Source organism: Struthio camelus, chromosome 14 (genome assembly GCF_040807025.1).
Source record: "Struthio camelus isolate bStrCam1 chromosome 14, bStrCam1.hap1, whole genome shotgun sequence".
Classification (NCBI taxonomy): Eukaryota; Metazoa; Chordata; class Aves; order Struthioniformes; family Struthionidae; genus Struthio; species Struthio camelus.
In genome coordinates this window covers 20183943-20198942 of record NC_090955.1, presented here as the reverse complement: position 1 = coordinate 20198942, position 15000 = coordinate 20183943, and the positions used below count along the sequence as shown (strand labels likewise).

Genomic DNA, 15000 nt, shown 5'->3' with positions numbered 1-15000 from the left:
TTGCTATGTGCTATTTATGTTGCAGCATATCTGATCTTCAGGTTACTCACAGTTGAGAGCAGACGCATATTTGGACCAATATAAGCTGGGACTGAAGCCAGCGTAACACTACGTCAGGATATTGAGCCACAGCTTTTACGGACTCTACTGGGAAAAGCAGAGTAACTGGGCCAGTATCTGTAAGCTGCTATTCTGGGAAATGCAAATACTGTGAAACTGATGATATTGTGAAAATTCTGAATTTGAAGCAAGCATTATATAAAATACCTTATTAGGTTAAGCCTGTATAAAAACAAGAGACTGATGACATACATACTCAAGGAAAAAATTATTTTTATAAAACAGGTACAAGCTTTGGGTTGACACCTGTTCTGAAATATTTGGTGGTTTGGACATCTGTGCTGTTAAAGCTGTACATGGAAAGGATGGAAAAGATTATATTTTTGAGGTAAGCAATCCAACTCTTTTCAGTATATGCAAATACAAAACTTTTGTAATGGCTGGCTTGTTTGTGTTTCAGGAAAGGCGGTGTATTTTTGAGCAATGTTTAAATCGTAATACAAAGCCACATGTCCAAGTTAGTGGCAACACTTGCTGGAAAATGTAACCGTATCATATGGTAATGTTTTTTACTGTCTGAGGAAATGTTCACAGACTACAAAACAAAACCAAATGTAGATGTCATATTTTCCCAACCCTTATGATTTCTTTCCTGAGCAGGCTTACCAGTCTTTTCTGGAAGACTTATTGACAGCACTGTCCCAAGGGAACCCCAACAAAATTATACCTTTACATGGAAAGGGAAATTAAAAATGAAGAGGAAACAACTTTACTTTTTTCCAGCCTAAATATGACCTTTAAGATCTGATTTCTCGTGAACCACCAATGCTAGAAGATGATGCTGTAGATCATTTGGAAAAGTTTAAGTTTCTTATTTACTTTAAGTTTATTATGAATAAATTTAACTCTGTCTAGCCATAAGAAAAGCTATCATAACTTGCATATCACACAATTCAGGATTTATTCAGCATCATCCATATCCTTAGAATTTTATTCAGACTGTAAAGATTTACAGAATCACCCCATTCCAAAATAGATTCATATTTGCTAAAGCAAAAGCAAGAGTATTTTTTCCAAACTATGGCAATAATCTGAGATCCCAAAGGAGATTTTGGCTGGACCCTCTGTAGTTACGTGTTTCCATTTATAACGTTTTTGTGCATACATACATGTATCTATTTATGATGTAGAAGTGTACATTTTTGTTTTGTCACAATGTGAAACAGCTCTGCTTATTTTCTTGTCCAGTTTCACAAAGAAGCAGCACAAATTTATTTATCACTATTGCAAGTGCTAAGATATCCCAAATCAATCAACAGCAATTTAAAAGGCTCAGCAGCTTGCAGAAATAAACCGTCAGCAAAACAATTAGCATTAATTAGCTTCTGAGATACTGAGGAAAATTTCAGGAAAACCCGTTTCTTTGTCTGCCTAGCCACATTAGAATTTCTTGTATCTTATTTTATCAGGATGCAGGAAGTATTCCATACTAAACCTCCTTTTCTAAGGCCTTGACATACTTTAGTATGTGTCCCAAAAAGTTCCTGTTCAATCTCTAACGCTTGTCCCAGTGAAATCTGACTGAGATTTGAAAGAGTGAAAAAATAAGTTTTCCTCTTCCTGAAAATAGGCCCTTCTGACTTCTGATGATACAATATAGAGGAAATTCCTGAACATAACTTTTGTCCTATATGTCACTTCGCTGTTTGCCTGTAGCCGTGGGTATGTCTCAGACATCTTCTGCTTCCTGGGAAGGTACTGGTGTCTGCTTACCAATAAGCTCATCTCCAGCAATTGGTCTGTGACAGCCTCACACATGTCATTCAAAGCTTTGTAGGATATTCTGCAGACCCAATGACCCCTAAATGTCTCAGAGGATGAGTGTCTCAGAATTTTCTGCACACACCAGTTTATTTGAATTCATTACATTTGAAGTAGTTCATGCTGATTTGGCTGACTTTAACCCAATAAATTATGAGCATACAATTTTGAGCATACAATTGAGCATACAATAAAGAAATGTGAATTACTTTAAGATGTAAGATCATGCTAGTAGTTAAAAGCCAAAAGAGTGTATTCCAAAATATAAAACTAGACTGGGATTGCATTTAACAACTATATTCCTGGAACTGGAGGTTCAAGACGTAAATCAGTGTTGTCTCTTATAGACTTTAGCTAAAACTAGTCTGAGGAATGACTGGCATCAACCCACTCTACATAGTTGCTGCAACTGATCTCTTTTATTCCCTACTCTCCTTCCATGCGGCTGTTTCTGTACAAATATAATTGAACCTTTTATGCTCCCAGTGGAAATGAAGGATGTCTCCTCTATTTTAACATTTGACTTCTCTGTTGCATTCCTCAGTTAGCAGATTCCTGTCAGACTAAATGAACTTCACTTTCATTCACTGAGCTTCTTGACTGTTTCAACATTTTTGATATTGAACGATAGAATATCCTACAGATCATGTATCATGAGAAATAATACTCATACATACATTCCTACTTTTTGAAAGAGACTACACAAAACACATTAAAAATGCAGGTGACAGATTAGGTAATAGACTGTTTTGTCCACCTTGCCTCTTCTCTACATACTGTCAAGCTTTAATGTTTCTCCGACTCACTCCATGAACATACTGAACAATTTTTCAAAATCGTGAGCAAAGCCAGCAAGCATCATCAGCTTCCACATAAGTCAGTGTATACACATTAACTTTTTACATCAGGCCTGGGTGCTCTATTTGGTAGGAGGAGAAGAGGGAACAGTTTTTCAATAACAAAATTGCTAGTGGAAATTACATAATGGACAGAGTACCTTAATTCCTGCTTCTGAAGAAATGCCCTAGTTTTCCATGCCAGATACGTTCATGCTTTTAGAAAAACAGAATTTTGGGAACTGCAGGATACATCAGGAACTGGCTTTATAGAGCATGTTCAGTAGTGTGCATAACAGATGTTGCAATTAAAAGACAGAGTGGATAGAAGCATGATAATTCTTGCTGTGCTACAGAATCAGCTGAATTCTTTGGAAGACTGTAATGCTCATCAACAAGAATATTTAGAATCTGTATAACCCATTGAAATATATATAACTGTTTGTAAATTCACATCCACCAGAACATCTGTAAAACTTACTATCAGTTGATACTAAAAAGCCAGCTTCCATCAACAGTTACCACAGTATAATTCCAATAGTTATCACACTGTAATTCTGTGTTATAATAAAAGAGCAGAAGACTGCCTGTACCAGTAGAGGACAAATTTGTCTTTTGTGTAATTTCAACATGAGAAAATAATGGTCTCATTAAAACTAGCACATGCATGCTGCAATCAAGAACAAGTAGCTGGGCAGGACAATCAATCTGTAAATACTGGCTTTATACTTCAATTGCAGTCCCATACTGAAATCCATGCTCTCACATTTCCATGGTGATTGCTACACCTATTAGAAACTAAAGCTTTCTGTGTTATTGTTACCTTCATTCCGCAGATACGATCTGGCAAGAAGCATACGAACTTCCTAATGTATGAAATAATGTATACCGATATGATCCTGATTTTTAATTTGGGACATTCAACCACTGTAACCACCAATAGGAAAGCATGCATATATTTCAGTCAGCTTAGAAGAGTGAAACTGATTTAGGGTAGAGTTCTACTGAATTATCCTTCAGTTCAGTATTCCGGGCAGAGACGAGCTTCAGTGGGATTTTCTGCAATAAAGTTGGGAGAACAGCATTTGACAGGAGTGAGTCCTTCGTACACATTTATATCCTGACAAAGGTGTTCACCAAGAGCTTTAGGACATGTATAATCCAATACAAGAGCTTTAAAATACTCAGAGTGCTTAAGAATTACATGTAATACCACTTCCTCTGACAAAAATCCTTTCTAAATTAATATTAAAATGTGTAACATTTAAATGACTTCCTATATGACTATTTCTGGAAGGTTATTAATGAATTTCATATTCTCCTTTGCTTTTGTATCCCATATCAATAATTTTATTATTTTAGTAATGTAGCTGTTCTATTGCTTTGTGATGGTCATTCTGTCATTCCTTGTTTTAACATTCAGCTTGCTTTCATTCCCCCAAAACATGGAGCAACAAATTTAGTCTCGTATTAGAGATACCCAGTGTCTGATATTAGAGAATCAGTACAACAGTGTGTCTCATTAATCTAATGTTCTGGCGGTACTTCTTCAAAAACACTTTAAAGTGTTTCTTTATTGATCTAATATGGTACACTTACATTGCAGGTAAGAATGTGTTGCTTCTTAATGGTAGATCAGATCATCATGCCCCACTCTTCAATATGGTAGACTTTTTTTTTTTTTCTACTTTAGATTTGCTAAATTTTAGATTTATCTCATAGTTTATTTTCTATATAAATTTGATTTGAACAGTGAGAATGTTTACATAACTTACTCTATTTTAAAGCTTCATGGCCATTCAAGTTACAAAAAGTGTGTTTGCTGTATAAGTAGAGACATACCTGATAAGAAATAATATGTAAGGATTATACAACTAAACTGAAATAAAAAATTTGAAGGATGTTTAGTAATACTGAAGTATAGCTCTAGACACTTATTTTCTGCATACATAAACCCTCTTATGAAACAGAGAAATGTACAGATTCTTATTACTAATAGCTTCTTGTAAATGTCTCCCTAGCAGGATGTGCATGTTCCTTTGACCATGTAGTTCTCAGTGTAATAACAAATACCAAGAGATTGCAGTGTAAGTACAACTTCTCACATTTTATAGATTTGGGTGCCAGCTATCTGCTCTCCAGTGCTACTTTGTGCACCAATCAGTACCTTCTTACTTTTCCAGCCACCCTTTGGACTTCTAGTCAGCTGAACGCGCTGAAGCCAATATTACTGTTATTTTCCAAACTTTAAAGGAAACATTTTCAGTGTACCATCCATCTTTTCCTTCCTGCCACTGAAGGAGAAGGATATTGTATTAATGTACTTGGGCCACCTGGCTGATAATAACAGTTCTTGGTTGCTCTCAGGCAAAACCATTCTCAGCTGCCTTGGTATGGTGCAGGGTTATTTCTGGCTCTCCACAGAATAGACAGATTCATTGTTTTGCAGATGTTTCAAGTGAATCAACCTTGCACCTAGGAAAGCAAAACATACTGCTGTAAACAGTACTCCCTTGGGAGTTGTGAAGGATGTCCATGTCCATTTGTGCCTTTGTGTTATGCAGTCGAGAGATATCTTATGCATCCCCAGGAAAAAAAATTCAGATCAATTTATTTGAAGACAGGAAGGACAAAATATTGAAGTCATAATACTGTTCAAATACAATACAGCCTCTGTTTTTCTGTGAAACATTGTTAAAAGCTCTCTACAGTTTTCTTAGATAGTGGCTGTAAGAAGTACCTTCGCCCTTTACAAGAGAAAGGTTCCCTAGAAGAACCTTGTGATTCTTTGTTTTGGTTTGGTTTGTCTTCTGTTTTTGCTAGAGAACAAGTTTATCTTTACACTCTGCCATTTCCAATACGTTCCACCTGTTTTTTCAAACAAAAGGATACTTTGTACAGTAAGTACCTGGGGTAGCTAGCCATTTATTCTGACCAGAATACCTCACCTTAGACAGAGCATCTGGAAACACGTTAAGGCCGAAGGAGGTACTGGCAGATTTACTTCCACACCCGAAAGGACTATCTCCAAAATCCTACTAGAGAGATACAAACTAATTAAAGGATGACTTAGCTAAAAGGCAGGGTTGTCAGGCTGATCAGGAGGAAGGCCAAGTGATTTTTCTGTGGAGCAATCTTAGCTATTCAGTTAGTTTCTGTTCTGTTCACCTCAATTTGAAAACTGAGCTGCCAGGCAGCGTTACGCCAGAGACAAGCTATAAAAATAAGAATTTTATGAACACATCATTTCAACATACAGCTTTTTAACTGTCTCACCAGTTCCTGATAATAAACCATCAAATTAATGTCCATTAACTTCATGGATGAAGGACTTTTAACCTTTCACTTTTTAAATTAATAATTCCGTATGTATAACACTAGAAGGAGCAGATACTTCACTTGAACATTGTTTCAGTTTAATATTACGTGTCATGATTCATTTCTGGAAAACCAGACCTCAGGGAAACTAAACAAAAGTTCATATGATGATGGTGAATGCAGTAAAAGAAAATAAATGTAGCAGCATCCTTTAAAATGGCCTCACAGGCAGTTACTCAGTTTTTGTTCAAAATTGAATGGCTGGGTGGCTGTTGCAGGTATCTTATTTCTGCTTGCTTATTTTGACCCTAAGCCACGTTAAAAATCAGCTTCTAGATGGTTTATAACCTAGAGAGAGGCAAACCCTTTGGGTTTCATAACGAATATTTTCAGCCACTGCAAGACAATAAGAAACTAAGAAACGGAATGAGATTTTTTTGTAAGTCACCATTAAGAAGCACCATTTCTGAAGGTGCTGCAGTCTGTCCAAATACTAGAAAATGTACTGCCAGCTGCAGAGTATAAACACTGTGTGTGGTCTGACGATACATCACAAGCACTAAGTATGCTGTCTTTTACAGACTTCTATATTTCTGTATTCCGCGTCCTGAATAATATTGGCTAGAGTACACGAAGGAATACATCGGAAGGGAGCAAAGGCAGAAGGAACCTGTAGTTCTTGCAGTATCTGCACAGTTTTCAAGTTGTGCTTTCTATGAAAATGCTAGCTATACCATTCGATTTACAATTCAGACAGAGCAGAATCACAGACTGCTACATAAGTTTAATGAACATGTTTCAGCACAAGCCTGTACTTCCATGTTCTCAGAGGCTAAGCTTACTTATTCTTCTCTCTTAATCATATGCAGTTCCAAAATTCAGCACTGACTGAACTGCACAAAATAAGACATGAAAATGCATTCTGTTAAAAATATTTGATAATATCCTTGAAAAGACTTGTAAAAGATATTATCTTATCCTTGTAAAGGATATGAATCATTTGTCCAGCTTCAAAGTTGCTCAGGACTATAACCGTAAGGATTACTCTGTATAGAGAGAGAAGTTTTGTTTCTTTTACCATGTTTGCCAATATTGCAGATACAGCTCTGCTATGAAAAGCAGATTTAAAAAACTATCTAGAAACATAACTGTGCCTCTAAATCAGGTAATTTGGCACATAAATATATGCATCTATGAAAAATAATGGTGGCCATAATTTTTTGACCTATTTCATTAGCATTCCACCCATTACAGAATACCTTCAGGTCACACCTAGCATAGTAAGGGTACTAAATCCGGGTGTAATAGTTGATAAAGTCCTTTCGCAACTCAGAATCTTTAATAATTTCTGATCTGATACATACGGTTTGAACATTTAGGAGTCTAAAGTTACTCTTTTAGTGATAAAGCTAAGCTATAACTAAGACCTCATCTGTCTGCGAATATTCACATTTTTCAAAACAAGGAACATCACTAAATTTTCTGTCTAGGAATTAACATAACCTAGAAGAAATCTTCTATTTTAGAAATGCTGAGCTAGTAAGATAGAATTCTAGAAGATCATCCTTTTTAATTAAGATTTTTTTTACAAGAGTACATTAGGGCTGGATTCATGAATACATTCCTTTGTATGTGGACTTCGTGTGATAGAATACATTGAATTTATTCAATGAACTCTTCTTTTTTTTTTTTTTTTGTATTTTTGAAGTAACAGATTTATTCCACTGAAATTTTCCAGACACCATTCAAGAAGTACTGAAATTAACGGTTCTCTTAGATAGAAACGTAAGTGAAGTGCGTCCAGTGACAGAAGAATTAGTAATGAAATAGAGGGATTTATACCTAAAGGTTGAATAGAGCAGTAGTTGTTATTGACTGATGTAAATAACTTTAATATTCTGGCTTGCATCCTAAAGAAGAATTATTCTCTAATATTTTAAGTGTGTCATGGTTACCAAATCTGTTGTGAAAATCCCTGAAACTTTTTATCATTTGAATTGATCAATATCACCTGTTATATATGCCTTTCTTAATGAGTTTTTCTGTCCATAATGAACCACACTTAATTAATAGGGAGATGAATGGAGGTAAAATTCATTGTGCCTTTAAGTTAATTGTTATTTTATAGATGAAACCAATCCATTTCACATGTTGTCTTCAAGATGCTGAAAGTTTCCTCAGATGTATTCATTTTATTTCCTATGTATTTCTATGCATTTTTAATCTGCCAAGTTTGCATGAGTACTCACAATTCAAATTCAGCCTCGTCCATTAATTTTGATCAGATATAGAAATCATCTGGTTGGTTTGTTTTCATTCCAGATTGAAATGCGACCATATGAATTTGACTGCATTGGAACCTTGATCTAGGGAAGCTTGATTCGCTTTCTCAGCTCTTCTTTTGTACCCACTTTTTCAACAAATGTTGTTATTTACCCACTGCAAGAGGGACTGTAAAACTTCCTAGCAGTAACCACTAATTTCTCCAGTATTACCCTCTGCCAGCTTCTCAGGTGTGGTTACATTTCCAATTACAATTTATTCCTGCATCTGCTGTAGGGACCTGAGGGAAAGCCCCATGCGTACTTCGTATCCAGTCACTGTCTTTCTTCTCAGAGATCACTCTTAAACTGCTCTTGCGTCCCACTGAATCTAAAATGGCCTCCTCAAACTATTAGTTTTTCTTAATGTCAATTACTTTCCCCATAATTAGAACTTACATATTAAAATCTGGATTAGCCTCTGCCTTTACAGTCATGATTCCCCCTACAGTTGCAAACATTCAGATCCCCAGAGACACCGCAGAAAAATAACACATTTATAGCATAGCAACAACACAATCCAGCCTCCCTTATCCACAGACCAATCAAAGTAAATTATTTTTGTCAGTGCTCAGACTCTCAAGCGCGGACCTTCATTCAAAGTAAATTCCCCTGATTCTCAATGAAATTATTGTCTCCTCCCTCTGGACCTGCCAATGTTCATACCTTCTCGTGCAGTTCAGTTTTTTTTCCTTAGGAAATCCATATATAAGTGGCCTATCAGAGTCCCTGGGTACTTCTGACTTGCAGGTCCTCTGTCCATCCCTGTTCCTTCTTATTCCCCTTGTATTCAGCATGCCAACGCACACCTTTTTCTTCCATTGTCTTACACAGAGTTCCTTTCCCTTGCCCGTCCTTTGATCTCCAGTAGTCCTTCTTTCCCAGAACCATTTAGACTGGGTCTTCATAAAGCTATAGGCAAGAGATCTTCCATAATCCTTTGGTGGTAAACATATTCTGCAACGGATAAGTGTGTCCAAATGATGGCAGTCAGAGTAGTTCCTCCTTCAAACAGCACATGATCCCTTTGCAGTTGCTGATACCTTATAATTGCACTGGCTCCTGTACTAATCCCACCCCATTTCCCTTGATGTTCGTCAGAGTTAAATAAAAAGTATTTCTCTTCTCTTTCTTACCAGTCTCAGTCTTGCAGCCCCAAACTCAAATACTTGCCTCATCCACGCTAGCAACAGAGGGCACAGACTAATTCATTGAAAGGTCATATTACTGAAAGGTCAGTGTTGTATTTTATCACAGTATCGTGTTGACTTAAACATGCTGCTGTAGTTTCTGTTGCTACTGCTAATATATTCATTCAGTCTATTATAGTTTAATAAAGAGTTTGTTAAGTGCATTTCAGAATACAGGTTCCATGTTAGAAGAGAAATTCGTCTTATACAACTGGTTACTGAAATGCATATAAACTAAAGATACAAATTAAGTGACTGTCATTTATAGCCACCCATGTTTTTACTGACATCAGTAAGAGTAACACATTATACTTTATAGATTACAGATGTCTTTTCTGTGTGGAATATTTTTAGTAGGAGACTCAACTATTTTCAATAACTAAACTAGGCAATGTAAAAAGACCTGGCTCTGTGTTTAAATGATATTTAACCAGTACAGGCTGCAGATAGACTGCTTATAAACAGGATGCTTTGGGTATAATTAAACTTTGCCAAGCCCTCCAAAGTGGGGAAAGTGTCAGCATGACATTCCTGTTACTTATTTGCAGGTTTTAAAAATTTTATTAGCATTCCCCAAAATATTTTTTAATTCTTAAGATACATTTATATAAAACATTAATGAGTTCTGATAAGTCTCATTAATTACTTTACTAGAAACGAAAACTGACTATGTTCTCTTAAAGAAAAAAAAACAAATAAAACCCAACCCTGTAAGGATTCTCACTCCTTGATCTTATTAGCTTCTTAGCCAAAGAAGAGCAGAACTGCACTCTTTAAAATAAAGTTAAATTCTACCCTTGAAGGCAGCAGCAGCAACATAGAGAAGGAAACCAAGCCTGCTCGTAGCAGCCACATGCTGAGCTGGGTGTAAATGCTGTGTTCTGCATGCTCAGGCCAATCCCTCCCAGCAATGCAAGTGAAGGAGTCCCTCCAGCGTCATGCCACCTATGACTTCTTCCCACCCACACTGCCACTCGGGTCCAGTGAATTACTAAACTGAGCACTGTGCCTTGCAGTTGAACCACTTAAAAGCCTCGCCGTTTTTTACTCACTCTAGTATTTAGCAGCATTTCATCTTGGAATCGGTAGTTTTCTTGATAAAGTAATGGCTTGCTTTCTCTTTTTACCAGTTTGGTAAACTTCAGTAAAGCACCAGACACATCACAGCTCATCAACTCTCCCAACTTGGCACATAACTAAGTACTTGTTCAATTTAAGGGTCAGCACACCTTTGACCAACGATATTCGTTCAAGTATGGCAGCCAACAAAAGGCTTTTTAACAACATCAAAACATGTCCAAGTGACAGAAAGTTGTCAAGGGCAAATGGCTATGTTTTTTAATGTCAAATATGTTTCAGCCTGCCTCAATATGTGAACATGACAGTTATGCTTGAAAATATTACCTTCAACTTTGAAGACATGCAAGATTTTCTTCAAAATATACCTGAGGGTCTGAGGAAAGATCTACCCGAAGATTTTTAAAGAGTAAGCCCTTCAATTTAAAATCCAAGTCAGCTAAGCATTACTGAATGCCAGAACTATGAGCCAGTGCCGGCCAATTCAATGCCTATCTACTAAGCCTTCCGTCAGGCCCAGCAGGGCGTATTCACTAATTAAGCACCCTGGGCTACTGGCAATGAGTCTGAAAGCTTCACAGGTTGTCAATACTTCAGCAGTTTAAGTCGTGGCAGTGAGCTCCAGGTCATTTACTGAAACTAGCACACTTCTGCCTAGGTCACAGAGGCACTAGAAAAGGGTGGTAAAACTCCATAAAAATGCCTTTGTTGAAACCTTGACAAAAGTTAACTCTTTCTGGAGGTGTCCTAATTTGCACTCATATTTTTACGACAGATGAGGTGACAGTTCGAGGAACTTTCCAAATTGCACTGATTTACTGTTTCCCTGATTGTAGCAGCTGTCATAAAATACCAGCGCAGGCTTATGGCAGTCCTTATCCTAAATCTGCGGTTAGGTGGCTCTAGATCAATTGAAATATCCTTGGTTTCAAGTTGCTAATGGCAACACGCTTTCAGTGTCAAAACTCTCATATCTTGAAGAGAATAGTAACATCTGTAACATGCAAGATGATTTGTTGTACATGGATTTTCCGTGAAGTTACTTGTTTTGAGGTTCACCACTGGTCTCTTGAGCCATGATGACTTTTCACTGGAGATGATAGGATCAGACACTGAAAGTAGTGGTTATTGTGCCTGATCTCTAGAGCAATATTCAGAATTGGGTGAGGGGAGTGTTAAGTAATGAAAGCATTTATAAAGATATAAGAAATCTTTAGGTACTCGTTTATTCCGGACACTACGTTGTTACTGAATAGACTCAATGATTCACTACAACCAAAAAAATTAGCTTTTAAAAACCATTCGTTGTGACAGGGTAATAGTAATGTTTCTTGGATAATTCACAAGGCTTTAAAGAATGATTCAGGCTCTCCAACATATTGATGAAAAACAGCTGTTTTGATTTTCTACCAACAAAACTAAAAGTTAAACCTGAAAAAAGAATGCACTATAAGATAATCGTTAACTGGTTATGTTCAAAATTAAGATGGCAGCACTGAGTAAATCGATATTTCTTAAGCTATACATGAAGTATATTCATGGATCCTGCTTTTCTTTGCTGCAGGGGTTTCGCAAGGGCTTTCCTAACACCCCACCTGCCTTTTTTCTGATTCCTGTAAATTGTTTTGCCTAATTGAATATCCCTAATAATTTTCGACCAGCTGGGAAAATATCATTTTATTTTGTGTCAAAACTGTCAATCTTTATAAGGAAAAGAATGAGAAATCTCTACCCAAAGCCTACTCAGAAATCTGATCAGCTTCACTAAAGTTTGATGAGGCCCTGGGATTTCAGCTGCTGCAATGTCACTGTCACAGTATCAAGTCTATCCATCGCAATTCTTAACTAGCAAATCAGATACCTATCATAGGTAAAAGTTCAGCAATAACCTGTCATTTATTCCATATTCATTTGGAATGTGCACAGTAATTTTCCATTCCCAATATTTAATCACTTCACACTCAGAAGTTATTTTTCCCTCTGCTGCGTTAATAGGAGCTTAAAACAATGTTACTTAATAATTAACTCTGTATGAAACTCTGTGTTCCATCTGAGCAGTCAAAAATAATTTTAAAAATGGTATTAAGCCCTCTAACATCTCAGAAGAACAGACATTATCTTGTTTTACAAGCATCCAAACTGAGCAGATAGGTTAATTGATTTACTGAATTTGACATGTAGTTTTGAGCAAGGCCTCAAGGCTTCTTTTGTCCTTTAACAACAGAATTACATTTTCCCCTTGGGTTCTGATAAATCAAATGGCAGTATCTCCTAAAGAAAGAGTTCGTACATAAAGTCGCATGTACGGAAGCATTTAAAAACACCAACTCAGAGTCAGAACATAGTCCTGTGGATTTTAATCCTGTCTAATCCTCTGGCAGAGTCTCATTTTAAGAAACTTTTGTTTCACAGTCATTCCAAATACAGTTTTTCATGTCAGTGGATTTTACACAATGTGAGGTGGTTTTTTTGCACACTGGTGAAAGACAGATAACTTGCTTCTGTTGTTGAGGTAAGACGGGGTTTACGATACATTTGATATTGAGAGGAGCAGTATTTTCAAAAATAACTGCTGCTAATGCCTACTTTCAGGGGGTCACAGAGATCACTCCCTCTCTGCAAATCAGGCACTTAGCAGTAGGCAGCCAAACATCCAGCGTCCATCACATGGACAGCAGGACATTCTAACTTTCAGTCACTATTAATGCTCTAAAATCTTAGCCAAAGTATCTGGCATATAAGGTTGCCTCCTCCATCCAGGAATTACAAAGATTACTCTTCCAAGGAAAAGTTCGTAATAAAATGAAGTGACTCTTTAGGTGTTAAGAGTGATTTTAACAAATAGCAATAACTCTGCAGAAATTAACATTAAAGTAAATCTACAACAATTTTGTATTTGAATAGCCACACAGGCAGCAAGACTACACTTTACTCATTTAGAAATAATAAATCATATTGGTTTGATCCCTTTCCCTCAGTTAATTAAAAACATAGTTTATGTTCCAGGTGAAAATATGTCTATAAAACAATATGGTAAATTTTATAGAAACTTTCAGTGTAACTGTTAAGCATTTCTGCATTATTGTTGATGTAGCCAAAGAGAAGAAAAACATTCATTCATTTCATAGGAAACATCTCTCTGAACTTCAGCTATTACTTCTTTGTTTACTCTGGCTTTATTTTAGAACCTCTTAGCTGTGAGGCAGGTTACATGAGATATCCTACATCTGAAAATCCCAAAGCAGGAGTTACCAACATCTTGATTGCCAATACACAGTGCCATTAAACGAACAAATACCTTAAATGAACAAGTAGAAGAATAATGCAAATGTTTTGGGGCTTCCAACTAAACTCATTATTAGAATAAGGCAGTCTTTGTCAGCTTCAGTAAGAATTTCTGTAGCACTTCTCACAATATTTTGAAAAGCCTTAAGCTTGGGTAATGTTCCTCAGAATGCAGTTTCTTCTTAATACTCTACTGGGTAACATGAAAGATTGCATTCCAGTGTTAGCATGAACATGCATGTTCTTTTAGATGCAAATCTCTTTAAATAGCCAGTTAGCCAGTTTGTTGTTAAAGGACAAAAAAATCTCTTCAAACAGCCAGACTATTCCTAGAAGCACTTGAATATGTAAAAGAAGGAAATTAAAAATGCACTCTTGTCTGGAAAGGAGATAAAGTGCCCTGTACATATTTAAAGTATGTTGATGGATGAAGAAGAGCTCTGTTGTCCCTGCCATAGCCTCTTCTATCTCAGGGAGGTTCCATACAATGCAGATGCCCTTGCCTGATCTCTGTATCACCCCTATAGATAACTTTCTTCCACCTTGCAAATATTTGCAGAATCAGGCCTTATCACAAAATTTCAGTCTCTTCCCTTCAACCCCACAAAATGGGTGTCTGACAAAAATGGCTCAAGGCAACAACCTACAGGAGAATGCCCGCTCTGCATACATCTGAGGACGTGGAAACCAGCTTCTCTAGCCAAAATAGCCCTGCCTCCCACTAGCAGAACACACTCTTTTCTCGTCCTTTTACTAGAAACTGGATAGCAGCAGGGGAAGCGTAAGGTGTTTCTCCAGCCATTAGCACCCGTAATTACCTGTGGTAGCAAGAGCCCTCCAGCACTCTTTGACTGTGTTGGACCTTTTGAGTCTTCTTCCTTTTACCTAAAATAAGAAGGTAAAAGCCAAAGAGCCCCAGAAGCCCCAGAAGCCAAAGAGCTGCAGGAAGGTGAACTGCTGGAAGGCCACGGTTGAATGGGTGGGGAGTTGATTCATTGTGAGGGTGAGGAAGAGGGTAGTTCTAAGGGGAGGAATAGGTGAGGGTTAGGAGATGATTTTCTAAAATATAAATGATTCTTCTAAGATAGAGTC

General features: G+C 37.0%; 1 protein-coding gene and 1 long non-coding RNA gene across 9 annotated transcripts in view; one reads left to right on the top strand and one right to left on the bottom strand.

Annotated features, from left to right (window-relative positions):
* The window catches only part of LOC138069211 (uncharacterized), an 80603-nt gene that overhangs the window by 9391 nt on the left and 56212 nt on the right, over window positions 1-15000 (bottom strand). For 2 of the 8 annotated variants that reach the window (XR_011144040.1, XR_011144045.1), the window contains one exon: window positions 5200-9313. The exons of 2 other annotated variants lie outside the window; for them this stretch is intronic. This is a non-coding gene — a long non-coding RNA (uncharacterized lncRNA). Of the gene's footprint in view, window positions 1-458; window positions 3777-4492; window positions 4560-5199; window positions 9314-15000 lie in introns of those variants that run through there. 4 more of the 8 variants (XR_011144042.1, XR_011144043.1, XR_011144047.1 and 1 more) reach the window with 4 other exon arrangements.
* Window positions 1-15000, top strand: part of SYN2 (synapsin II) — a 193473-nt gene that overhangs the window by 152881 nt on the left and 25592 nt on the right. The window contains exon 9 of the mRNA XM_068960338.1: window positions 346-448. Within this exon, the coding sequence (XP_068816439.1) occupies window positions 346-448 (103 nt within the window). The remainder of the gene's footprint in view (window positions 1-345; window positions 449-15000) is intronic.